The sequence below is a fragment of the Coloeus monedula genome (genome assembly GCF_965178545.1).
Source record: "Coloeus monedula genome assembly, chromosome: 6".
Lineage (NCBI taxonomy): Eukaryota > Metazoa > Chordata > Aves > Passeriformes > Corvidae > Coloeus > Coloeus monedula.
Genome location: NC_138786.1, coordinates 62,947,335 through 62,973,634, shown reverse-complemented (window position 1 = coordinate 62,973,634; position 26,300 = coordinate 62,947,335). Strand labels below are relative to the sequence as shown.

The 26,300-nt window shown below is 46.3% G+C and overlaps 2 protein-coding genes across 2 annotated transcripts in view; both read right to left on the bottom strand.

Annotated features, from left to right (window-relative positions):
- The window catches only part of SOS2 (SOS Ras/Rho guanine nucleotide exchange factor 2), a 41,583-nt gene extending 29,203 nt beyond the window's left edge, over positions 1–12,380 (bottom strand). The window contains exons 1-2 of the mRNA XM_082283968.1: positions 12,108–12,380; positions 1,006–1,131 (exon numbers count right to left, since the gene is read on the bottom strand). Of these exons, the coding sequence (XP_082140094.1) occupies positions 1,006–1,131; positions 12,108–12,194 (213 nt within the window). The 5' untranslated portion in view covers positions 12,195–12,380. The remainder of the gene's footprint in view (positions 1–1,005; positions 1,132–12,107) is intronic.
- A 1,653-nt stretch (positions 12,381–14,033) lies between these two features.
- Positions 14,034–26,292, bottom strand: L2HGDH (L-2-hydroxyglutarate dehydrogenase; the record flags this gene model as incomplete). The annotated part of the gene is made up of 10 exons (XM_082283304.1): positions 14,034–16,415; positions 17,198–17,329; positions 18,257–18,414; positions 19,687–19,854; positions 20,806–20,840; positions 21,378–21,540; positions 22,076–22,207; positions 24,018–24,169; positions 25,529–25,644; positions 26,222–26,292. 10 exons carry the CDS (start codon positions 26,290–26,292, stop codon positions 16,220–16,222), a joined length of 1,323 nt encoding a protein of 440 aa, XP_082139430.1. The 3' UTR covers positions 14,034–16,219.
- Positions 26,293–26,300: the final 8 nt, after the last annotated feature.

Sequence of the window (26,300 nt, the reverse complement as noted above, 5' to 3'; positions counted from 1 at the left end):
TCCTAATCCAAAATTAATAATTAGTGTTGAATAAAGGGCATCTAATAAGAATCTAAAGCCCTCTGGGCAGTTATTTTGCCAATACATATTTTTTATACAGATATATAATATATATTTACCTATAGATATAATTTTCTTTCATTTCCATGAGACACATATATAATTTATATTAATAGATATATATAATAATTTTGACACACATATAATTTATATTTTTATATACATATATATAATTCTTTCCATTTCCACAACACACACAGAGAATCCCACACAAAGATTTCATTTTGGATCAGGCTGAAAATCCTGGACCTAAGATTGATGTAAAATTAATACTCTACAAAGCTCTATCGGGTCACAGCCACATGGAAGCCACTTTCTCCCTCCAGACTCCATTAAACCCTCATTTTGGAATGATGACACAAAAGCTGACAGCTGCAATAATACAAGAGCCTCAGTGAGTCCAATAAAGTCCCAGGAACATCCAGCTCTATTCCCTCAGCTGCACAGTCCAGGCCTGACAACAGTAATCTTTCATTGCACTATTTAATTTTTTTTCTTGCATATTTATGTCAAAAAAGTAGGAAAAATTCTTAAATCCAATGTGCATTCGAGCAGCAGAAAATCCTTCGAAGCATTTTGCTTTTATAAAAATATTGCTGAAAGGAAAAATTCCCACAATTTCTCTTCTGAAGCACTGGGTAAGAAAATGAGTTCCCTATTAAATTTGCTTATAAAATCTAAATAGAATCAGAGTATCCCAGAATAGTTTGGGTTGGAAGGGACTTTAAGGCTCATCCAGTTCCATCCCTTCCATGGGATACCTTCCACTATCCCAGGTTGCTCCAAACCCCATCCAGCCAGGCCTTGGACACTTCCAGGGATCCAGGGCCAGCCACAAAGTTGTGTTAAGAAGTTCTGGGCTTCCAACCTGCACTGCCCAAAATATCCTAATTAATTTCAGCGATTCCAGAGGCAAACCCTTGGTTTTCCAGCCTCCAGCCCTACCTCCACATCCTGCACAGTCCGGGGCTGGGCGATGCACAGTTTGTTCAGCAGCTGCAGGATCAGCTCCTCAATGTAGTAGAGGGAATCTTCCTTTGCCGACAGGTTGGGGTGAACCTGCTGCTGGACCTGGCCAAAGGAATTCAAAGAATTAGGATTTTTTAATGGAAAGCTGTGCCTAAAAACAAATCCCAGCAAAAGCAGGATAACTCTGGATTCCAGTGCTGCAAATTCACACACTTTTAGTATTTCTCACAAGTTTTCCTATGGAGTTAAGGTGGTAATTCCTATTCCTGCCAAGCTGGCACCTCTGTGGAATGACAAACTCCATGTTTTGCCATTATGGTGGGAAGGACTTTTCAAGCCAAGGCAGATTTCTGCCAACACTGGAGCGAAACAATCCCTGTGGGTAACTCTGAGTTACTCATCTCCTGAATGAGTAACTACAGTGACGTTACCAACCCTAATGAGTGACTGATGGAGTCACTACCTGTAGCAACAGCTCACCCTACCTGGGTGACTGAACAGAGGAGCAGCACGGACCCACCAGAGGAAAAGCAAGGAAAAGCTGACTTATACCTCTTTTCAAGGCAAGGCAGGATAACTCCTTTTATCTCATTTCATGGAGATTAATCCCAGCTTTGGTTTTCCAAGCTAAACTAGACCAGACAACCCAAAACAGGCAACCTCAGCATGTGCCTACACAAAAAGGGTTACAATTAACTCATCCTGGGTCAGCAGGGTTGTTTTGTAGTAAAAATCCCCCCAGTCAAACCACCCCACCTTAAAAAGAAAAGCACTCAGGAGTTGGTCTCCATACTCAGTTTTCCCTGGCAGCCTCTCAATCAGGAAAGCGCTCACTAGATCTCAAACTATAGCCAAAAGATTCGTAAGGAATACAATCCAGGGAAATTCCCTCCTCTCCCCATACAAATTCCATGTAAATCATTTCAAAAAAGTCATCTGACATACTCCCATTGGCACTCACAGGACAAATGGGGTGGCAGTTTCTTGGGACAAGACAGAAATATCCTTGGGTTGAATTCTGATGCTCTGAAATACAGGCACAGCCCCTCCCAAAGCCCATGGAGCAGTTCCCAAAAACAGGGGTGCTCTGAGGGCTTCCTCCAAATTAAGGAGAATCCCAGAATGGTTTGGGTTAGAAGGGACCTTAGAGATCATCCAGTGCCACCCCTGCCATGAGCAGGGACACCTTCCACTATGCAAGGGTGCTCCAATCCCATCCAGCCTGGCCTTGGACACTTCCAGGGATCCAGGGGCAGCCGCAGCTGCTCTGGGAATTCTATTCCAAGGCCTCCCCACCCTCCCAGCCAGGAATTCCTTCCCAGTATCCCATTGAACCCTGAACTCTGTGAGTTTGAATCCAGCTGCCCAGTCTTGTTACAAAGTTATTTTATAGCCCTGTAAATATAATTTCTCTTTCTGCGCCTCAAAAACGAATCTCTGCTTTACACAGCTGATTCCCAGCTGACATGGATACAAGATCCTGAAAGAAAGAAAGACTCCTCAAGAAAACCAAACCCACTCCTTGAAAACTCTTACTTAAGACAGCAGGTTTTCAACAATAGCCAGGGCATTTCGTGTTCTTCCTGAACATGAGAGTTTAATTCACAAAACAATGGAAAACCAGGAAGTGCCGAGTTAAGGTCCTGCCACGTGTCTCTCAGTGAGCACCACTACAGCAAGAGCAGGACCCAGCAAGGAAATCAGATGAAATTCTGTGTCCCTGCAGTGAACCCTTAATGATGCTCCAGAGAACTGACAAGAACAGAACAGTAAGAAGAGGAGGAAGATTAGGAGAAGATGGGAACTCCCATTCCCTGGGTCACACTGCAGCCGTTCTCCTCCCTCCAATCATTTGTTTCAGACTTCACTGCACAAAAGTGACTTCATTTGTACCTGACTTCAGTTCCCAGGTCTAAACAGCTCATGCCATATTCTCCTAAACTTTCTTGGGAGCACAAGGATGTCCAGCACAGCTGAGGAGCAGCAGAGGAGCACAGAGCTCTCCTTAAACAGTGACAGGGAATCTCAGCTTCGTATTAGGAACATAAACCATGGAATCCTGGAATTGCCTGGATTGGAAGGGATCTTAAACACCATCCTATTCCACCCCTGCCATGGGCAGGGACACCTTCCACTATCCCAAGGTGCTCCAAGCCCCTCCAACCTGGCCTTGGACACTTCCAGGGATCCAGGGGCAGCCACAGCTGCTCTGGGCACCCTGTGCCAGGGCCTCCCCACCCTCACAGCCAGGAATTCCCAATTCCCAGTCTCCCATCCAGCCCTGCCCTCTGGCACTGGGAAGCCATTCCCTGTGTCCTGTCCCTCCATCCCTTGTCCCCAGTCCCTCTCCAGCTCTCCTGGAGCCCCTTTAGGCCCTGCAAGGGGCTCTGAGGTTTCCCTGGAGCCTTCTCTTCTCCAGGCTGAACAACCCCAACATGCTCAGCCTTTCCTCACAACTGTTCCATCCCCCAAATCATCTCTGGCCCTCTCTAAGTCCTGGAGTCAATTTTCCTTTGAAAGAAGCAAAACCAACAACAAAGCCCAGCATCTCTTGGTTGAGACAACCCTCCCCAGAGGATTCAGAAGATCAGCTGCCACTTGAAATGAGTCTGCCTGCAGCATCCTGAAAGGTCCCAGAGGTGCTTCTGCACTCCCTGGCTTTCAGAGAAGTTATTCTGACATAAATGCTGAGAAGAAAAAACCAATTTTGTATCAAGGCAGTGTTTTTCAGAGCAAAACAAAAATACTTTAATAAAAGCTGTGCACCAGCTGATCAAATCAGATGCCACTGGATCAAGGAGAGAACACTTATTCTTTACAGTACTCCCTAAATCCTGACTGAGAGGACTGGAAAAGCAAGGAGAGACCGATAAAGCACTGAATATATGGAAAAAAGCAGGAGGAATTACTGGGAATGTTTCTTACAGAAGGGATATTCACTGATCTCAGGTTCACACTGAAATATCTGAGCACAATTATATAAACTGGCATGGAATAAACACATCAGAGCTACACAGGATGAATTTTGTCTGGTAATGGTTTCTTTTAAGGGTCAAAAGACCCTTTAAAAATCCACAAGTTGTTGCACTGATGAGGCAGAGCTCTGCTGCAAGAACATGAACAGAAGGGAGCACAGAAATCAGATTTTTTACTATTTTATCTCTGAAATAGCAGAGTGTCTAAAGTCCTTAAAGAGAGATTAGGTTTAGCAGGACTAACTAATTTTTGCAGAGTCATTCACACTTGGTTTACTCCAAGCTGTTTCAAGGAACAGAAATTAAATAACAGGTACAAGAGTGGCATTTAAACTTGGCCTTAAGGCCTTTCTGGGGGACATAATTTTATTTTACATTGAAACTCCTAAACTGCTCCTTCTCTTGCTCCTCAGCTTTTCCCTACTCTTCCACCACTCCAATGTTTATTTGATGAAAATCCTCAAAAACTTCTCCTCAAAATTCATTCTCAGTGAGATTTTATTAATCCTCCAAGCAAGGAGTCGGTTCAGAAAAGAGGAGGATGAAAACTTTTCATGGAGATAAATGGTATTAAAACTAGAAACAAACTGATTTTTTTTTTTTTAACCAATATAACGGCAGGGTAAATTTTGAAGCACAGGAATTTGTGATCTCAGACTTAGGGAAATACAGAAGTCCAGAGTATAAAAGCAATGATCAAAGGGTTCCATTTGAAATGACAAAAAGCTGAGGGGAAAAAAAACAGAGTCAAAACTGCAAGGAACTTCTTTTTAGCTTGTTCTGAGGCTTTGGCTAAAATAGCTAAACATATTTTTACTTAATAGATGTATTTTGATAGTAAAAACACATCCAGAAAGCTCCAGTTGTTCCACAGTGAGCACATGAGCAAAACAAGAGATTTTTCATTAAAAAAAAAACCCCAAGAAGAGAAAATTCCCAAATCCATGACGTGCACATCGAGTCTGTAGGCGGCACATTCCACCACAAAAAATATGGATCCGTATTCCTGAAAGACTTGGCAAAAATATCCCAGTTTCCTACTCATATTCCAAACTACATTTTCAGAAAACAGAATTCCAGTATTACCTGAGATTGCAGAACACAAAGTTTCTCATTTAAATGTCTGTGTTTTAATTCCTTCTTATCTTTTCTCTCCTAAAGATAACCCATATTTTATATGAGAAACATAAAACATCTGCTCCAAAGGCATTTTTAATCCCTCATCTGGATGATGCTCCAGAGGAAGAAGGGAACCAAATGGAGCAACCTAAAGGCATCTGCTGCTTTTACTCAGTGAAAGGGGACAGTGCTGGTATTCCCAATTTTCAAGCACAATTCTTTAGAAAGAACCACAAAGATTTAAATTGAAGAGAAATCTCCAATAAAAATGCACTGTCAACTTTTTTAAAATAACCACACGAATTTCTGATTTTATTTCCAGTACAGCAATTTCTGGCTGGCCTGTCTTTCTTAAATCAGACTAAAACATGCTGAGAGAGGAACAGCATGAAGCAGTCTCTTAAGTAAAAGAGAATTTTTATCTACATACAGCATTTGGAGTTTTTTACTGTAAAAAACTTGAAGCGTGGTTAGCAAAGTAAAATTATCCCTAAACTGACTGTACAGAGGTATTAAAAAACCATCTTACACCACCACTTTGGTGCAAATGTAATTTTTTTCTCATCTTTAGCTATTTAAATAATTTTCTCCTACAGTATATTCTAGTTGAGGGGAGGGTAAATTAAAGCAGGAATGATGGATCTGACTTTGAAACAGCATCAAAGACTGTCTTAAAATCTCCTGGGAAGGCTGCTTGGTGCCCACAGAAAAAACACGTAAATAATGACACAGATACACACAAATTCTTCTTTCTCCACTTAATTGTTGTTTCCTTTTATACAGAGTCAAGGAGAACCCAAAATGTGGGTTTGTTTACATGTACACAAACTATATATACACCTTAATCTTAAAAACTGATGGAAAATTAAGTGTTTGGATTTTATCCATCCACATAAAATGCTTTGTTTAAATTGAGATAAACCCTGAGGGAGCCCAGCACAGCCTCTGCTCTGTGGTAGGGGAGGGAAACACCCCAGCCAGCGTGGAGGTGGCTGTGCCCTCATGTGAATGAATGCTGACAGCTCCCAGTTCTCCCAAAACTCTTCCACACGGAGCTGGGAGCTGCTCTGGGCTCTGAATTCAGCACTCATGGGCTGCCTCTCCCCACTGTTCACATCCCACCCTTCCCAAGGAGAACGGCTCAGTGAGGTAGATTGAATTATTCAGACCTGGAATTTGAATCCCAGAATGATTTGGGCTGGAAGGGACATTAAAGCCCATCCTGTTCCACCCCTGCCATGGGCAGGGACACCTCCCACTGTCCCAGGCTGCTCCCAGCCCCAATGTCCAGCCTGGCCTTGGACACTTCCAGGGATCCAGGGGCAGCCACAGCTTCTCTGGGAATTCTATTCCAGGGCCTCCCCACCCTCACAGGGAAGAATTCCTATTAATGTGGAGACAGTGCAGACCCTCAGAGTAATTTCTCCATTAAACAGCTGGTCATTGAGATGACATTAAAATATCAGGGAGAACAGAGACCATGGATCCAGGAAAGCCACGTTTTCCACATGAGTAACCGTCCGGAACCACTCATGTGAAAGGCTGGCACAGAGGGAATCAGTGAGGTAATTAGAAAAGCAAATAACAGACTCCACAGCTCCTCTGGAAGATTAGATAAGGGCTGCACTGTGCAAAGAGAGAGGTGAAAACCCAGGGAGAGCAGGAGGAGGTGGGCAGGAGACACTTCAGGAGGTGAGGTGGCTCCTTGGGATAACACAGGCGAGGTGGGATGAGAAGATGGGAAAAGCACACACTGGGATTGGGGCTGGAGCCCAGTCCTGAGGGGGTAAAGGCACCACAATGAGCTGAATCACGGCAGCGAACGGCTCCGGTGGTTTTTAATTCCTGTGCCAGTTTTGCCAAGGCAAACACTAATTCCCATTTCCACTTGAACAACACAGGTAGGAAATGTTTCTCCTGCTTGAGCTGCCAAATGAAATCACAGCGTTCCTATTAAACACCTGGGACCTAAAATCCACCTTCATCTCACACCAGTGGCTGCAAAAACTCTCCTGTTACCTTTTGCCAAGCACAGATTCCTGTGTCGGGAACTTTGTAAAAATGAAAAAAGGCATGAAATAATAGGATTTAAGTAAAAGGACCAACCTCCCCTTTGTTTCCAAGCTGATGCATCCATAGAATCCCAGACTGGTTTGGGTTGGAAGGGATCTTAAAGCCAATCACATTCCAAATCCCTGCCATGGACAGGGACACCTTCCACTAGCCCAGATCACTCAAATCCATGTTTGCAGCAACTGCAAATCTGCAAAGGTCCAGACTTCTGAGCTCAAATAAAGATATTTATGAAAGGCTAAATGACCTAAGAGATTTCAAACCTAAATGTAACTATTATTTTAAAACTTTTTAATGAGCAACTTTCCTGTTGGAGTTATCATTCATTAAATAATAATGGATGCTAATGAAATTAGAATGCTTTAAATAATAATCCATTATAATGAGGCTATAACACATTAAATAATTCTAACCCAAGGGGAGCCTGATCCTGCCATGGAAAACATGCATGGAATAAAGCTGGGACACCCCTGCAGCTCCTGACCTTAACCCCAACCCTGCAACCTCACACATCACACAGAGTAACTCCCACATGTTTTAAAATACAGAAGCACTGAACTAATGTAAACTTCAAAAAAAAGTCCTCAAAATGGTCTTTTATATCTGTCTACGCAACATTTGCTAAGAATAAACCCTTTAGTCATGCTCTAGAAATTTGATGAGTGGTCCAGAGCAATGGTGGAATTGTTTTAGAAAATGCAAATAGTGCCCAGTGCCAGGATTATCCCGACATGTGGTGCCTGCAGAGCCGTGGGGATTAACTGTTTGACAGGCTCTGTTTGTGCATCATGGAGAAAACCCAAAACAAGAATCCCTGGGAGATGCTTGTGAACTTTGTTTAGAAAAATCAAAGAGCAAAGCAACTGAACACACAGCTCTTGTTTACAGAAACACACTTTTAATTTGCCAGTGGATTTGCGAGAACACACACAAATGATAATCATGGAATCCTGGAATGGTTTGGGTTGGAAGGGAACTTAAAGATCATCCAGTTCCACCCCTGCCAAGGCAGGGACACCTTCCACCAGCCCAGGCTGCTCCAAGCCCTGTCCAACCTGGCTTTGGACACTTCCAGGGATCCAGGGGCAGCCACAGCTTCTCTGGGCACCCTGAGCCAGGGCCTCACCACCCTCCCAGCCAGGAATTCCTTCCCAATATCCCATCTCTCCCTGCCCTCTGGCAGTGGGAAGCCATTCCCTGGGTCCTGGCATGCCAGGCCCTTATAAAATGTAAGCTCAGGACACACAAGAATATTTTAAGGTAAATAAATCCATTATCTGCAAATCCAACAACACATTCCCCACTAACATCAAAAACACACGTTAATTCTATGGGGTTACCTGGTCTGTTTTAAAAACCTGTTCCAAGTGCCCACAACAGAAGTTTATTCCAGGTAGCAACGGAAGGTATTTGGTACGAATGAAATTTTCAACTACAATTCCCAAAAACCTTTTATGCAACGCACACCCAGGATATTAAAACCGGCACCTCCAGCGGGCTGGAGGCAGTGAAACACTCAGCTGCTGCCTCTGAAATTCACACAGGACTGGAATCCCATTCTCAACCTGCAAAATAATTCACCTCTGGGGAGTTCCACCTGGAATTCGGCAAGGACAAGCTCTGGCACCGGATCTGTGCTAGGAAAGGTGGTCCCAAAACCAAAATGCAGCTTTAGAAAAGGGTTTCACAATTCAACATCTTTCCCTACAAAGGCCACGGGGCCAGAACAGCAGCAAACCAAGCAAAGCAAAACCAACCCAAACGGGGAGAAACGAAAAATGGGGAGAGCAAAACCTGCCAGCACCACAGGAGAAATCCCACTCCCAAGGAAAGCCCCCAACAACAGCATTCCCCAAGCACCAGCACTCCTGGCACTGCCACGGTCACATCCACAGATCCAAACCCACCCAGCACTGGAAACCCTCAGATTCCTGCTGGAACAGCTGCCTGAGTGTTCCCACAATTACTGAAATTGTGATTCCTTAATAACTCAAATCAGCTGCCAGGTTAAAAGCTTTTATCAGGCTCAGCCCCTGGATGTGTTGGAGGTGATTTACCAGCTCCAAACAGCAGCTCAAGTCACTAAACCTCAGTGACCACGTAAAAATATTGTTTTCTTCTGATTCATTTACTTTGAAAGGACTTTTATATCGAATTACCCTCACTCCTTACTTAGATTTCCAGCACAGCAGCAGAAGAAAATAAAGTGTTTTAGAGCAAGGATGTGCTTGTCCATCTCCCAGCTGGAAGAGAGGCAATACATGAAACTGCCTTAAATTTTCCACCTTGCAAGATTTCCCAGGTGCCAGTGCTAAGGATGGGGGCATACAAATATATAAAATCTGGTTTAAAGATATTTTACCATTTAGCTTTGGGTTTTTCCTAAAAAGACTCTCAGTAGCGTAAAATTTGGCACTCTCTATTAATCTTAAAGAGTATAAATGCACATAAAATATTGTTTAAAAGACAGATTTTCATCTTTTTTTCACATATTAAAGCACGAACTGATGTGGTTTACCATTTTTTTAAGTGTCCACTGCATAGAATTAAAGTAAAGCAAGAGTTTAAAAGCGGTTTGACAAAAAGAAATGACCTTAAACTTGCTGAGTGCATAATGAAGAGACTAGAGCTCTTCAAAGCATGTTCTGGACTTAAAATCCAAGCAGCAAGGAAATATTCTTTATTTTTAGTGAACTGCACGGGCTCCTTATCCAGCTCCACATCTTTGTGTATTTTAGAATTAAATATTTTTCACACTTTAACATGCACTAGGAAAACCAAAACCTTTCCTCTTTTTCTGCTACCAGCTTCTCTCTCCTTCAAGCAGTGCTCATTAAAAAGAAATGTTTTCAGGAATGGGAAATAACATCCAGGACATTAAAAAAAAACAGGTTAAAAGATAAAAGAACCCCTCTATTCCAGCTGTTTAACTAAGAAATGACTAAACTTTCTGTAAAGTTTTCATCACAAAGCAACCTGCTTGGAAAGATCTCAGCTGGCCAACAAGTGGATTTTTAAACCTCTTCAGGACAAAATCACAGACTGTCTGAAAACAGCAGTGATGATGTTTAATAAATTGGGAAATTAACAGAAAATTTGAGGCTTTCACACTTTGGATTTGGTTCTTCAGCTCTCCTAGAAGCAGTGGAATAGTTCTCTCAGAAAATCTCATTGTCCAAGTGATAAAATGTTCTGGTTTAAACATCTCCTTATATGAAAGAGTATCTTTTAAAGAATGTATTAAAACTGAGAGTGCTTCCCTACGACTGCCAGAACTGACAATGATACAATTTTGGGTTGACTCACTGATACTGTGTGTTCACACAAGAAATGCACATTACAGCCCGATTGCTTCATGCTCCAGGGTGGGTCCTGCAGACAAGGAACTTTCCCAGGGAGAAAAAACCTGGCTATAAGCAAATACACATTTTTATAGCCAGTCGTTGGCATCACAATTGCCTTTCCTCCGCTTTAGAAAGTTGAATTCCTGCTCTTTTCACCAAAACCAAATGCACAAATAGAAAGAATGGTAAGAGCAGCATGAATCCACCAACTTTTGCAGCATTTGTATTTTAGGATGACAAAAACACCTTTAAATTTTAAGGAAATCCTTTTGCAGCTTTACCTCACATTTGGGCAGATGCTGGTTGGTGTTAAGGGGCTGCTTTCAGTCAGATTCCAGAGAGATCAGGGAAAGAACAGCCTGGCATTCTCTAAGACATTGGAAAGCAGCTACTACGAGGAGGAGATTTTAGAGGAAAGAGCAGAAAATCCAGGATTCTTCAGACAGGCAATTAGTGGTTTCTATGCCAGCCACAAGACTACTCAGACAGGGACCCAAAACAAATGCAAATCTTTTATTCTGTTAAAAAAAAATAACGGAGAATCATTATCCAACAGCATCACTACATCTATTCTTAGAAGAAAGAGACAAACCACTCAGCACTGCCTAAAGTACTCGTACCCCAGTCCTGCCCAGCAGCAGAGACCCAAATCAGCAGGTATTTATGGGCAGAACTGTGGAATACTCCTCAACCTTTGCAAACAACACAGAGCAGGACACTGCTCCCTCCAGCCTCAATGTAACCCAGTCCCTCCGCTACTGGGGGTGTCCTGTGGAAGGGGGGGTGGGCTGGGAGCTTCCCTGCTGTGCAAACACATCCTAAAAATACGGATTCCTCTCCTGTGTGGTTTCCCACAAGGTTTCTCTCATTTGTGCAGCGGGCAGATGTGTCACAGGGTGGCTTTTCCCTGCACCACAGGTGTCTGCTCTCACAGGTGTCACCTGAGTGTCAGAAACACCTCAGGTGAGTGCTCAGTGAAGGAATCTGGTTCGGGAAAGAGCCTGGAAATGCTGTCAGGAGAAATGCCGTGGGGAGGGGATGAAGGAGGGGATGAAGGAGGGGATGAAGGAAGGGATGAAGGAAGGGATGAAGGAAGGGATGAAGGATGCCAATCCCCTGCACATCAGCAACGTTATCAGGGGGCCCAGAGCAGCTGTGGCTGCCCCTGGATCCCTGGCAGTGCCCAAGGCCAGGCTGGACATTGGGGCTTGGAGCAGCCTGGGACAGTGGGAGGTGTCCCTGCCCATGGCAGGAGCTGGAACTGGATGGGATTTAAGATCCCTTCCAACCCAAACCAGTCCGGGATATCAGTCCCTGGAAGCAAGAGCCCCGATTAAAGCGGAGAGCGAACTTTAGCGAGCGCAGATGACGGAGAAGCAGCGCCCGCCGGCTCCCTCATCACCTGCAGCATCCCCACACGAAGCGGCACCGGCCGTCCCTGAGGGAGGCGCGGGGGGCTCCGGGGCCCTTCCCAGCGCTGCCCGCGGGCAGGGCGGGGGCCCGGGCTCCACCTGCCCGGAGCGCCGGGACGCGGAGCAGGGTCCGAGCAGGTGCCGCCGCGACTGACCTTGCGCAGGGCGGGCACGAAGAGGCCGCGCCATTTCGGGCCGTTCTCCTCGCCCAGGAACTCGTAGGGCTGCGGCGGCGGCTGCATGGCGGCCGCTCCGCATCGGGGCCAGGCCGCCGCGGTGTCGCTGCTCACCCGCCCGGCCGGGCCGCCATGGCTCGGCGGGGGCCGCTCGGGGCTCGGCGGGGCCGCTCGGGGCCGCTCGGGGCGCGGGGAGGCGCCGGGCGGGGGTCGGGACGGGCCGGGCCGGGCCCCGCTCGCTGCGGCCCCGCTGCCGCCGCCGCCCGCGGCCGCCGCCCTGCGCGCCTGCGCCGCCCGCCCCGCGCGCCCCCTGCGGGCAGCGCCCGGAACTGCGGGAGCCGAGCGGGGACGGAGCTGCCGGCACGGAGCCTCGCCCTGCCCGGGGGAGATTGCCCTGCCTGGAGGATGCTTCCCTGCCTGGAGGACGTTTCCCTAATTGGTGGATGTTTCCCTACCTGGAAGCTGTTTTTTCTGAAGGCTTTCTCTCCCTACCTGCAGGCAGCTTCCATCCCTGCCCAGGGGCTGTGCCTCTCCCTTCCTAGGAGGATGTTCCGCTCCCTACCTGGATGCTGTTATTCTCCCTGCCTGGATGCTGTTTCCCTACCTGTGAGCTGGTTTTTTCCCTACGTGGACACTCTGCCTCTCTCTGCCTGGATGATGTTGTTCTTATTCCTACCTGGAGGCAGTTTTCCTCCCTAGCTGGAGGATGTGCCTCTCCCTACCTGAAGGTTATTTCCCTACCTGGAGGCCTCCTAGAGACCTGTGCCTCTTCCTGCCTGAGGGCTGTTCCCATCCTTATCTGAATTTTCTTCTGCTCCCTACTTGGAGGCAGTTTTCCTCCCTGTTTGGAGGCTGTTTCCTTACCTGGAAGGAGTTTCTCTCCCTACTTGGAGGCTGTTTTCCTACCTGTAGACTGTTCTTCCTACCTGGAGGCAGTTTTGCTCACAACCTGGAGCCTGTTTTCCTCCCTGTCTGGAGGATGTTCTTCTTCGGACCTGGAGGCTGTTTCCATCCCTACCTGGAAGCTGTTTTCCTCCCTATTTGGAGGATGTTTTCCTATCTGCCAGCAGTTTCTCTCCACACCTGGAAGGAGTTCTTCTCCCTGGTTGGAGGCAGCATTCCTCCCTTTCTGGAGGCAGTTTCCCTCCCCACTCCAGAGAACACCGTCACCATTCCCTTCACCCACCCATCACCCAAATCCAGCCAAATTTTCCCTCACTTCCCTCCCAACAGCATCATATTCGAATCTCACACCTTTAATACCCCCTCCACTCCCCATTTTAAGACCTGTCCACAAAGGGAATGGATAAATTAAACCAGCAAAACAAAGGGCTTTTCTGTCAGTAAAAGCACAATCCATCTTTGTAACAGATTTCCTGGAGGAGTCTGATGCTTCCAGAGGCAGCAACAGCTCCTTCTGCTCCGTGGCTTGACCTTCCTGCCACACCAGAGCAGCCTGGGAGGTTCCCAACAAAATATTCATTTCTGTGGGAAGACACTCGTTCCTCAAACCAAAACTGTGAGCAAAAAGAAGAAAGTAATAATGGGACAGCGGTGGCACAACCCACAGACCCACAGTTCCTATTCCTTCCAGAGTTCAGGGCTGACCTTGCTGGGCACTGGTTTAGATGGGATATTGGGAAGGAATTGTCCCCTGTGAGTGTCCAAGGCCAGGCTGGACAGAGCCTGGAGCAGCCTGGGACAGGGGAAGGCATCCCTACCATGGCAGGGGGTGGAATGGGATGAGCTTTAAGGTCCCTTCAACCCAAACCAGTCTGGGGTTCTATGATTCTGTAATACTTCTGGGGAACAAATTGTGTTTGTCCAAATATTTATTCAGAGTTTCAGGAATTCTCATCCCACGTGTCCCAACAGGCCCAGATCAGCCTTAAAGACCAGTCCTGTCGAGTGAGGAAAAGCTGTGAGGTGTGAGAAGCACAGATAAGGTAATTTAGGAAGACAAGTTTGGTCATGTGTCCCCCTCCTGAAGTAATTCCTGTTACACAGAGCAATATCCTGCCTAATTCAGCTGAGAATTAGCAAATTCCAGTGAAACTCTTCTCTGAGTCAGCAGAAATACACAGACCTTACAGCATTTTAAAAAAAACTCCACCACACTATTTTAATCATAATAGAAAAAGGCACATTTATGAAATCATCAAAGTGAGTTAGACCCATTTGGAAAATAAATTAATACATTTCCACACTTTGTGAGCAACAAGATTGATGCGTGAAACCCTGACATCATCATCTCTGAAGTTATTTTTATAACAAAAGTGTAAAACCTTTATCTCTGAAAAGATTTATACTTCACAGAATGCTACATCAAGAGTCATCATTTCAGTTTCAAATAAACTTTACTCCCAAACAATCATCACCTGAGAGGAAAAAGCACCACAGGCTGCACAGGGAAATGCTGACTCAGGACTGCCCCTGCTCTCTGTCTGCTTTGCATTTTCATGTTCTTTATGCTGTTAATACATGTCAGGACCACACCTCGTGTGGGAGGAAGTTGCTTTTGCAATCCTTTTGTAGGATTCACTGTTGATAGGCAACACTTCTGGCAGGGAGGGAGGGTGGGATTGTTCCACTGTGGGAAGTTTTACACAGCCCTGTGGCACTGGAAGACTTGGAAGAGCGGAATCTCTGCCTGAAGTGACCAAAGCTTTGCTCTGAAAAAGGTTGTTATTTGAATTTCCAGCAGCCAATTCTCTGGTGAAGTAGATGCCACGGGACAAAAAATTAACGAAAAATAAAAATAAAGAAAAAAGGCAGGTTAAGCCCTTTTTTCCCCTCAAAAAAGTGCCTCCAATCTGTACAGGAAAAATCAGCCCACAGCTGCCCTCCTGTGATAACCCAGTCCCATCAGAAATGAACTTTTGAAGGAAAAATCAATGTCCAATTGCCTGGTACAAACTGGCTACAGTTATCTGTGTTACCCAACATCCTGTGAGCATCTGCTATAAAATCCTCAATACTTTGTCCCTGAGGCCACTAAATTCTGTTTTACAGCAACTCTGCAGAACACTCCCAGATCCTCAGCACTGAGCTTACTTCACATCTCTCTCCACACAGACTCCTCCAGGTGTATCTCTGATAAAAACTGAGTATCACGGGAGTTCAGAGGAATCACCAGCACTGTCTGAGCTCCCCCTGTGCTCAGGGGAAATGGGAAGCCTTCCTGACTCATCCCTGTTTGGGCTCTAAGGGAAGCAATATCAAACATGACTCAATTTAGGCAGGTTTCTGGAACTTCCCTCCCTTCACATTTGCTGTTACAAAGACCATTTTCCCTGGATTGCTCAACTGGCTGGACAAAGATCAGCTCCTTTTGCATTACCAGCATTCAAAGGTAAGAAGAAAGCCAAACCCACTGATGAAGTTTCTGATCAGTGCTGATTTCCCAGCTGTAAATTAAATGAAAAGTGGTTGTTTATGTCCATATTTCCATTTCAGCTCGATAAAAAACAGACAGTGATCAGACAGAGTATCTGAATTGCAGATCTAAATTGACTCGGGTTTGGGAATCTTCTTTAAGCTTATTTTTCTGTGAAATACTCTACATTCACGTCGAAGGCTCTGAATACTGTTCTCAATCTCTGATAAAGCCTTTAATTCCCTATCAGCAGGGCCCTTAAGCAGAGCTTATCCTTCTATTCCATTACTTCCATGTAATCTAGAGGACTGCAGACTCCAATTTAAACGCAACCAGAGCACACAGAGAGCCACCCCATGCCTGTGGCTTTTCAGACCACCTGCGAGGAGGCAATGTTGTGACCACAGGCATGAGAAATCCACGTGGATAATCCCACCACAGAGGCTCTCCCTGCTCTGCCCGTGGTTGGAGACCCTCCCACGGGCTGGTCCTGCTCCGGTGGCCAAACCTTCCTCGCCACACCAGGCACCGCAACTCCTTCACTCCCCACACTGAGGAGTTGTGAGCAGAGGAGAACATTTCTCAAGGCTGCTTTGGCACTGCCCAGCCGTGCCGGTGCTGCCCTGGCAAGCACCACGCTGCCTGGTGGCTCCGTGTCCTTCAGGAAGAGCCCCACATTCCAGAGGGGCAGAACGTGCCCGTTCCCGGCGGGCGCTCACAGCTGGAAGCGCCGCTCCACCTCGTCGGCGATCACGGCGGCGATGGCGAGGGAGGAGGTGGCGGCGGGAGAAGGGGCGTTCCTGACGTGCAGGATCCTGCTCCCAACGCTCCCAGTGCCTCCATCGAACACAAAGTCATCCACCAAATTCCCGTCGCTGTCCAGAGCCTGAGCTCTCACGCCAGAGGGACCCCTGCAAAAGCAAGGAGGAGCTCGCCAGCAGAAGGAAAACGTTATCCCAAGGCAGGAAATCAATTCCCGTGAGAAGGTGTCCAGGGAGACAGTGAGGAGGGATGAGAGTGGAGACAGAGCCTTTTGGGGGAGGTTTAACACTCAGGAGGCAGAGTGGGGGATGTCCTGCAGTCATGGGATCATTGAGATGGAAAAAAATCTCTGAAACCATCGAGTCCAACCTGTGACCTTAAAGCTCATCCCATTCCATGGGCAGGGAAACCTTCCACTATCCCAGGCTGCTCCCCATCCAGCCTGGCCTTGGACACTTCCAGGGATCCAGGGGCAGCCATAGCTTCTCTGGGCACCCTGTGCCAGGGCCTCACCACCCTCACAGGGTAGAATTCCTTCCCAATATCCCATCTAAACCTCTCAGTTTGAGGCCATTCCCCCTTGTCCTGCTACTCCAAGGCCCTGTGAATAGCCCCTCCCCATCTTTCTGCAGGTTCTCTTCAGGCACTGCAAGGCCCCAATGAGGTCACCCCGAAGCTTCTCTTCTCCAGGCTGAAGAATCCCAACTTTCCCAGCCTTTCCTCCCAGCAGAGCTTCTCCATCCCCCTGGTCATCCTGGTGCCTCCTCTGGACTGGCTCCAGCAGCTCCAAGGCCTTCCTGTGCTGGGACCCCTGAGCTGGAGGCAGCTCCATGCTTTGGTATCGTATTTTGCTGGAGGAAGGGAATAAACCCATGCCACGTTTTCTGCTGTTTAAGTAAGAGATTTACCAAACAGGAGAAGTTGCTTTTACCTGAGAACATCATTGGTGGTGACCTCAGGGATGAACTTCTGCAGCTGCTTCAGCTGGGCGCTGAGGGAGAAGGCTCTGTACAGCTCCCCCAGGCCGTAGGACACGTTCCTCAGCACCAGCTTCCACAGCCCACTGCAAGGGGAGAAACAACTGCAGTGAGGGAAAATCTGCCTCAAAATGCACCAGGTCCAGCTGTTGAAGAAGGCAGCAAATGCAACTGCAGGGCACAAATTCCCATTCCTGAAATCAGGAATCACATAATGCTTTCTATTTGAGAAATACATGTTTGCCCTTCTCTGCTTCAACAAACCTTGCTCACAGAGCTGTGGCGTTGAATTAACTCTGAATTCCAATCCTGGAAGTGTTCCAGGCCATGCTGGATGGGGCTTGGAGCAACCTGGGCAGGGACACCTCCCACCATCCCAGGCTGCTCCAAGCCCCATCCAACCTGGCCTTGGACACTTCCAGGGATCCAGGGGCAGCCACAGCTGCTCTGGGCACCCTGTGCCAGGGCCTCCCCACTCTCCCAGCCAGCAATTCCTTCCCAATCTCCCATCCATCCCTGCCCTCTGGCACTGGGAAGCCATTCCCTGTGTTCTGTCCCTCCATCCCTTGTCCAAAGTCCCTCTCCAGCTCTCCTGGAGCCTCTTTAGGCACTGAAAGGGCTCTGATGTCTCCCTGGATCCTTCTCTTCTCCAGGTGAACACCCTCAGCTCCCCCAGCCTTTCTCTCTTCCCAGCACCCTCTGCAGGTATTTAATGATGCTGTCTAGGTTGATTAAGTTATCACAGTGCACTGGACCAAAACCAATCCTGGAATAGCTCCAGCAGCACCTTCCAATGAGCAGCCACATTCCCTGACAGGCTGAGACATGTCCTGGCAGAAAATTCAAACATGAGACCACATGAAGCCAAATGTCTTGGGCAAATCCACCCTTATCAGCACAACTGTTTTTAAACACACCAAAACCATGGGAAAAGCAGGAATTTCAGCAGGAAGTGGCTTCCATGGGTCACATTTCAACAAGAGCACTCAGCAGACACAAACACGAGGCATTACCTGTAGCTTACAGCATCTAGAAAGTCTCCAGTGCTGAAGTCCAACAGTTTGTAGCCCTCTCTCTTAAAGGCCAACACTGCATTAGGGCCAAGCCAAACACTGCCATCCATCCTGGGCGTGAAATGGACTCCCAGGAACGGGAAGCGAGGATTGGGAACCTGAAGTGGGGCACGAGAGTGATCAGAGCTGTTACAAACAGCAAATCTGCCATTTTATTTCCAACCACAGCACAAAGTTCTGAGTCACAGAACCACAGAATTGGCTCTGATCTGGTTTTGCTGCTTGTTAATTGTGCAGTTGTGGCATGTCATTAATTAAAACACGGGAGAACAGAGCAGGGCCAGGTAAAGCTGAATCTCAGGGGAAAGGAAAACAAACAACAGGAAAAAAAAAAAAAGCCCACATGATTTCTCAGGATATAAATCAAACCACAACAAAACCAACAGCACCCTGATGTTATTCACCAGGAGCAATTAAAAATAGAATACAAAATATTAGGAAACCCTCACTGGTGTGTACAAAACAACCTGAACTTAGCAGGCCTGGTTAATATTAATAACAAGTATCTGCAGGTTTGGGTTTTTTTTTATTCCAGTTCCTCCCTCCCATTCCAAGACAGGATCCTGAACCATGCCCAGGTGAGAAGAGGTCAGACAAACACCAATGCCAGCATTCCAATTTTCCCAAAGATTCAGTGTTTAGCAGGCAAAGCTAAGCTCATATTCAGAACATCAGGATTTAAATGTACAGCAGGATTAGCTAAAATGCTGCCCTAGGAATTCTCTCTTCTTGCTTTATAATTATATTTTCTGTCTGGGATTGCTCCTCCTCATCCCATTGTTTGTCTGTATTAGGTGGTAGGAAGGTTGTCCTTTTTCTCCCACATCTATTTTTTTATGACAAAATCAGCTAATTCAAAAAGGAAGCTGAAAGGCAAATACTTAAATCTGAATGTTGGGTATTAGCACAAAAGATTAAACCCTCTATCAAATAATTTACCACAGAATCCCAGAATCATTTAGGTTGGAAAAGATCTCCAGTGTCATCTGTGAACTTCCTGAGGGTACAGTCAACCCCTTTGTCCAGATTATCAATAAAGAGATTTAAAAAGACGGTTATAATTATTTAAATAATAAATAATCATTTCCTGTCATCTCTCCCTGACTTCTGAATCCTGCCTATGGATTTACTTTAGGACATACAGAAAGAATTCAGAGTTTTCTGGACATGTGGCATCATGATGTTCCATCTTTTCCCTATTAAGAAAAAAAACCCCAAAACCAAAACTACAACCAAAACAAACCAACTGAATCTCCAGCCCGGTGTTGTGCATCACTGTCTGACAGAAACACCCATGGAATTTTGCCCTATTTCTGTATTTTTAGCAGCTCTTAGGGCACACTGTGACAGACAAACCAGGGGGTACGTACTGGATAAATATTTCCTTTAACCAAGTAACACTTTTCTGGCTTTAGCACCAAATAATCCCCCCGGAATGGGACAATCCGGGGCTCGGGGCTGCAGCCACTGATCTCAGACAGGCGGTCGGAGTGAAGCCCTGCACAGGTCAAAATGTGCCCACAGGAGATTTCCTCACCCTGTGGGAAACAAAAAACACTTAAAAATTCAATGTATCTACTAAAAAACACCCAGAAAAAACCCCACAACCATTGATATAAATAAGTTATATAAGGCTGTTGACTGATTTGACTCCACAGGGTGGGAGCAGCTACACAAATTCACAGCACACAGGTAACGAAGAGCTGCTAAATATTAAACACCTTGTCACCTAAATAAATAAATAAATAAAATCACAAGCTATTATCTATTTATTTAGCTCACAGTATTTGTTTTTAAATACTATCAGGTTTCTTCTTCAAGTGAAAAATATTTGCATGAAAAAAATCAGTATTTGGTGGAAAAATCTAACAGATTTTAGAAGCTACTTTTAAATGAAAGAGCAAAAATAGGAGAAAAAAGCAGCAGAACTAAACTTAAAAACTATCAGAGGGGTTGTGAGGTTGTTTTTGTTCCAGATATTCCCTCCTGAAGGTGCAGGGGTTACAACCACAGTTCCTGGGCAGCTCTGACTTGCAGGAACAGCACCTGTCATGCACCTGTTTCACTGAAGCAGTTCTGATGATAAAATGACAATAAAATGATGCTAAAAGCCTCCTTATCATTTTATGGATGTCAGAGCCCAAAAGTAAACATGAAAGTAGGTGTTTGTCACCAAGTGAACAAGTCATAAAAGGAGTCCCTGGAAAATCAAGCATCAGATGTGCAAGTGAAGCAGATAAGGGACATTAAACGTTAGGCAGCAGAAAGTTACTGTTTATTATTTTACATCACCATCATCATCATTATTATTAGATTTGAACATCCTCGTTGTTAAGAACTGCTTGCACTTGTTTTAGCAAACTGATCATGTTGCTGAAAACCATTTTTTAACCTTTTTTATTTAGAGATGATTAATCCACCAGAAAAAAATCTTAAGCAAAGGAGAAGCAGCTTCCTGGAAGGAATTGAAACTTCTGTCTCATTCTTACCTTTTTGTTCCTAACAACAATTGGGTATTTCAGTCCTGAAATGGAATTAGACAAGAGAAGGAATTACTGGAACAAGTAACAGAGAACTGACAGAACAAGCACCTTGTCACCAGGAAGGAATTTTCCTCTGGAATATCTTCCAAGCTATGGAACAACTACTGTTGTCATAATTAATGCTGTTGGACATGACTGTATTTATTAATTAATAGGGTTTTTATTCTTCCCTCTCTGTGCCAGCACAGATCCAACCTGCCTTGAGGATAAGGAAAATCACAATCACAAGAATACACATGCAAGATCCATATAAATCTAATTTTAAGAGGAGAGAACAACCTTATTTCTCAATTTTACTCTCACTTTCTTCCATCAGCTTTAAATGTTTCAGCTGAAGGGTGACCTGCCTGCCAAAAAAAACCCCAAGTGAGTTTGCTGAATACTCTCACTAACATAATTTTGCCTTTTTTTCTCATCCCTGGGAGACAGAAATGTTCAGAAATGTCATTTCAGTTAAAACAATTGCATTTTGAACAAAATCTTTGTAGTAAATGGAGGGGAAAAAAATCCAGCCTTACCATCTTCACTTTCTGGAGAACTTTCTTTGGCCATCTCCATGTTTGTGACTTCAAAATCAGTCAAGATTGTCCCACCTGCTTCCTGGAAGTCTCTGGCGTAGGATTGGGCCACTTGTTTGTAATCCACAATCCCAGTGTAGGGAGAATCAAGGGCCATCAGACCCTGGAAGGGTTTTAAAGACACAGAAGAAGAGTGAAGGTTGGAATATTTCATTTGGAATATCTGCACTGCCATGAGAAGCGAGTGCTGCTGTCTCCCCACATGCTCAGATGCATCTGGAACACGCCAAGAATGTTTTAGGGAGAAGATCCAAAATGTTTACAGGAAAAAAAAAAAAAAGAAATTAAAAAAGATTTTTTCCCAGAAAATTTCTGTCTGTACCTACAGTGAAACAGCACAGGGAATTTATACCCAGGTATTCCTTTCACACAAAGATAGATTAATCAATAACAAATCTGTATTCCATGAATTCCACACATTTCTCCTGCTGTGAAAATGAACAGGCTGAGAAGTGCTACATAACAACCCCACCAACTGGATTGAAACTGGCTTGATCCAAATCCAGATGGGAATGAAATTTCAGGCTCTTCTGAACTTGAACCTCAAGGCCACAAAAATATTTGTGTTAAATTAAAAAACATTATCACCTGAGAAACAGAGCTCTTACAAGGTAATTAAAAGTATGGCAACCCCTTACCCTGCAGAAGGGCTCCTTCTCCTGGATTTCCTTGGCCCCGATGAGTTTCAGCCCTGGGACATTGTTCTGCAGCCCCCTCTCATACAGGGCTTTGAGCCTTGGAATTTCATCATGTTCCACAGCCACAATCAGCTTTGGGAAAGAAGGAAAGGCACAGCAGTGAGCAAAACAGAGCCAGGGCAGGTTTGGCATCAAGCTCAAGCAGTAGTGAATGAGTGAACAATGAATCCAGTAGGTTAAAAATGGTTGGTGTCCTTAGGTGCACAAAATTCTGTTGCTGAGGAAGCACTAATATACTGTGGAGAAATAAAAAATAAATGTTAAACTGTAGTGTAAGTTATCATCAATTGATAATATTTGCTAGAAGCACCCTGATACTACAAGTCTGCACGTGAAAGAAGAGAATATGAATTTAAAGAACCACTGGGATGCTTTCAAAAGTAAAACTGAAGTCAACCCAAGGTGTACAAACCTCAAAGACCCTTGGTAAGAGAGTAAGGATGTGTTCTGATGTGGTCTGAGTGGAACTGTACCAGTTTCACTTCATTTAACCATGGAGTTTGTTCACAGCTATCCCAGACTAATCCAGGCTGTGAATTACCTGTGCCAGGTTTGCACAGACCATGATCCCTCCAGGTCCAGCTCAGCTCTGGCACACAGGCACCCCACAGCCTGTGGGCTGCTTTAGGTGAAGCTTGTAATTCACCATCATGTCCCCTGGAATGAACACTGCCAGGGAAATGTCATGGAATCATGGAATTGTTGAGGTTGGAAAAGCTCTCTGAGAGTCCAGCCATTGCCCCAGCACTGCCAAGGCCACCACTGACCCACATCCCCAGGTGCCACATCCACATGGCTTTTAAATCCCTCCAGGAACGGTGAGTCCTGCACTGCCCTGGGCACAGCCCTTTCCATGAAGAAATTTTCCCCTATATCAAACCTAAAGCTTCCCTGGTGCAACTTGAAGTCATTCCCTCTCCTCCTGTCCCTGTTCCCTGGGAGCAGAGCCCGACCCCCCCGGCTGCCCCCTCCTGTCAGGGACTTGTGCAGAGCCACAAGGTCCCCCCTGAGCCTCCTTTGCTCCAGCCTGAGCCCCTTTCCAGCTCCCTCAGCCTCTCCTGGGGCTCCAGCCCCTTCCCAGCTCTGTTCCCTACTCTGGACACGCTGCAGCCCCTCAATATCTTTGTTGTGAGGAGCCCACAACCACCCCCAGGACTTGAGGTGCCCCAACAGTGCCAGCTCAGGGGATGGGCCCTTCCCTGCTCCTGCTGCCACCCTGCTGTTGGTACAAATACACAAATTCAGCATCACCCAGGCTCCAGTTGATCCCTTCGGGACAGGAGCTTTGATCTGGGAGCAGGTTGTGTTGTGTGTTGCTGCACAGATCCACAGTGCCACCCTGTGCCCAGCATGGCAGCAGAGGGAGCACGGACAGTTTCCTGCTCCGAGAAAAACCATGGAATTCAACTTCAAATTTATCACTCAGGGCCAAAACCTTGGGGTTAGGATAGAGAGACCTGTGGAAACAGCAGCTCAATGCCCAGTGAGAGCTGGAAAACCTGAACTGAGTGCTAGGAACAACTAGGAAATGGATACAGGAGAACTCTGTTCCGCTGCTTCTGACCACACCTGGAATGCTCTGCCCAGTCCTGGCTCTCACCTCGTACCAAAGACACACTAAATTAGAAATGCTTCAGAGCATGAAGGATGGGGAGAGTCATGAAAAAGCTTCTCTGGGAGGAACAACAGCAAACTGAGATTCATCAGCTGGAAGGGATGGTTTGGGGGAAGGAGGGGATTATGTACATTTATACAATTATGTATAAAATTATGTGCAAGTTGGAGAGTGTGGAAAAAACCCACAGCCAGGCCTGTGTTGTAACATACATTACACAGCCTCAGCTTCCAAGGGTAAAGTAGGGAATCACAGGAATTCCTGTACCTTCCCACACTGGTTGTAGGGAATTCCCTTCTGGTCACAGTATTTGTAGCAGAGGGCTGCTCCCTGCACGCAGAGCTTGGCCTTCAGGGAGCCAGGGGTGTAGTAAATCCCACTGTGGATCACACCACTGTTGTGTCCGCTCTGGTGATGGGCTAAAGAGAAAGAAAAAGACCTTGTGAGAACACATTTATTCCCATTTAATCACTTCAGCTGTCAGAAAAACGAGTTAATTGAGGTCCTGCCTTAAATCAGCATTACAAGAGATGATCAAGTGAGAGAACTGCACAATTAATTCTTCCCCTGGCCTCAAAAGGTTAGAGAAACACTGACACAGCCAGCCCTGGTTAATGATAATCCATCACAGCCTGCAATGTGTTGGATCAACAGGGGAAAAAAAACCCAAAACCACCAAGTTTTTCCTTCAAGAACAAGCCAATCAATCAAAATGTTTTACAGGCTAAAATTAATTTTAAAAATCCAATTTTTACCATGAAATACATCCCTTAAGTCCTCATCTAACATAATATCTGTGCAATTCACAATTCCTCTGGACATGTTGGCAGGCCTGGGAGGATTTCTGAGTATTTGTGAACTGGATTAGGTTGCTATTTCCTCTTTGCAAATAGATAAAATACAGATGAAAAATGTCACAAACATTTTTACTGAAGTAATTTGGTCAGGTTCTTCTCCCTCTTAACGTGTGGATGCCCAAAGGTCATTCCTGCTTGGCACTCACACAGCTGTTAAGGACTTCGCGTGTGTCTCGGGGATAAAAAGTCATTTTGTATCATTCATGGAACATCTCAAGAGCAATTTACAGCCTGGCTGATGGAGCTATTTAAGACAAGAGCTTGGGCACACAGGTCCTGTTTGGAATCAGTCACTGATGTCTATCCCTTGGGATTCCTCCAGCTCCATGTAGGACCTGCTCTTGCCCTTCCACAACCTGCACTACTCCTTGTTCCAGTTGTTCACCCCTCTTGGTCCTCTCTCCTGACATTCCCTTGCTGCTGGAGCCCCAGCAGTCACACCTGCAGCTTGCACACAGTGCAGCAGCAACGCTCAGGATTTTTTAACTTAAAATTCCTGAACTGAAGTCCCAGCAGTGAAGCACAGACTGATGATAACTCTGCTTCTCCACTGAAGGACACATCCTTGGGAGAAGAATGGAAGAAATTCCCTGTTAGGGCAAAGCCAGGGGGAGAGTCATAGAATCCCAGGATGGTGTGGGTTGGAAGGGACTTTAGAGATCATCTCGTTCCACCCCCAGCCATGGGAAGAGGACACCTTCAACTATCCCAGGTTGCTCCAAGCCCCATCCAACCTGGCCTGGAACACTTCCAGGAAGGGAAATCCATCACCCACTTCCAACAACAAGGGCAGGTACTCCCGCACAGCTACTGCCCAAAAGCTGATCCCTCCACACAAATATCCACGGAATACTGAGGTTCTGGCAGCGTGTCCTTGGGCACGGCCTCCTGTCGGTCCCTGTCACCTGTCCCGCTCCGTACCCGGCTCCTGCTCCTTCTCCAGCACGGCGAAGGCCAGCGAGGGATGGCGCTGGATGAGCTCCCGGGCTGCGGCCAGGCCCACGATCCCCGCGCCCACCACGGCCACGTCGAACGAGCTGCGGGGACACGGCCACGGCCATCAGCACATCCCGGGGCAAGGGACAGGGGACAGGGAAAGGGATAGGGGAAGGGAAAGGGCACAGGCGAAAGGGGAAAAGGATAGGGATGGGGAAGGGGATATAAGGAATAGAGGGGAGAGGGGAAAGGGGAGAGGGAAAATGATAGGAAAAGGGGATATAAGGGAAGGAGATATAGAGGAAGGAGATACAAGGAATAAAGGGGATATAGGGGAGAGGAAAACGGGATAGAGGAAAGAAGGGTGAATAAAATGGAAAGGAGAAGGGATAGGAGATAAAGGATACAGGGGAAGGGACTATAGAGAATATAGGGGATATAGGAGAGAGGAAAAGGGGATAGGGAAAGGTGACATAGCAAACATAGAGGATACAGGAGAGAGGGATACGGGGAGGGGAAAAGGATAGGAAAAAATGATAGAGGAAAGGGATAGGGGAAAGGAATAGGGACAACGGACAGGGATAGGGATAAGGTTAGGGCCTAGGACAGGGAAACAGACAGGGCTAGGGGAAGGTGCGCGGTGTGAGGCGGGCCCGCCCCGCTGTGCCCCGGCCTCACCTGAGCCGCCGGCTCTGGAGCCGCCACAGCGCTGCGAGCCCACCCGCGCGGCCCCTCAGCGCCGCCGCCATCTTGGGGG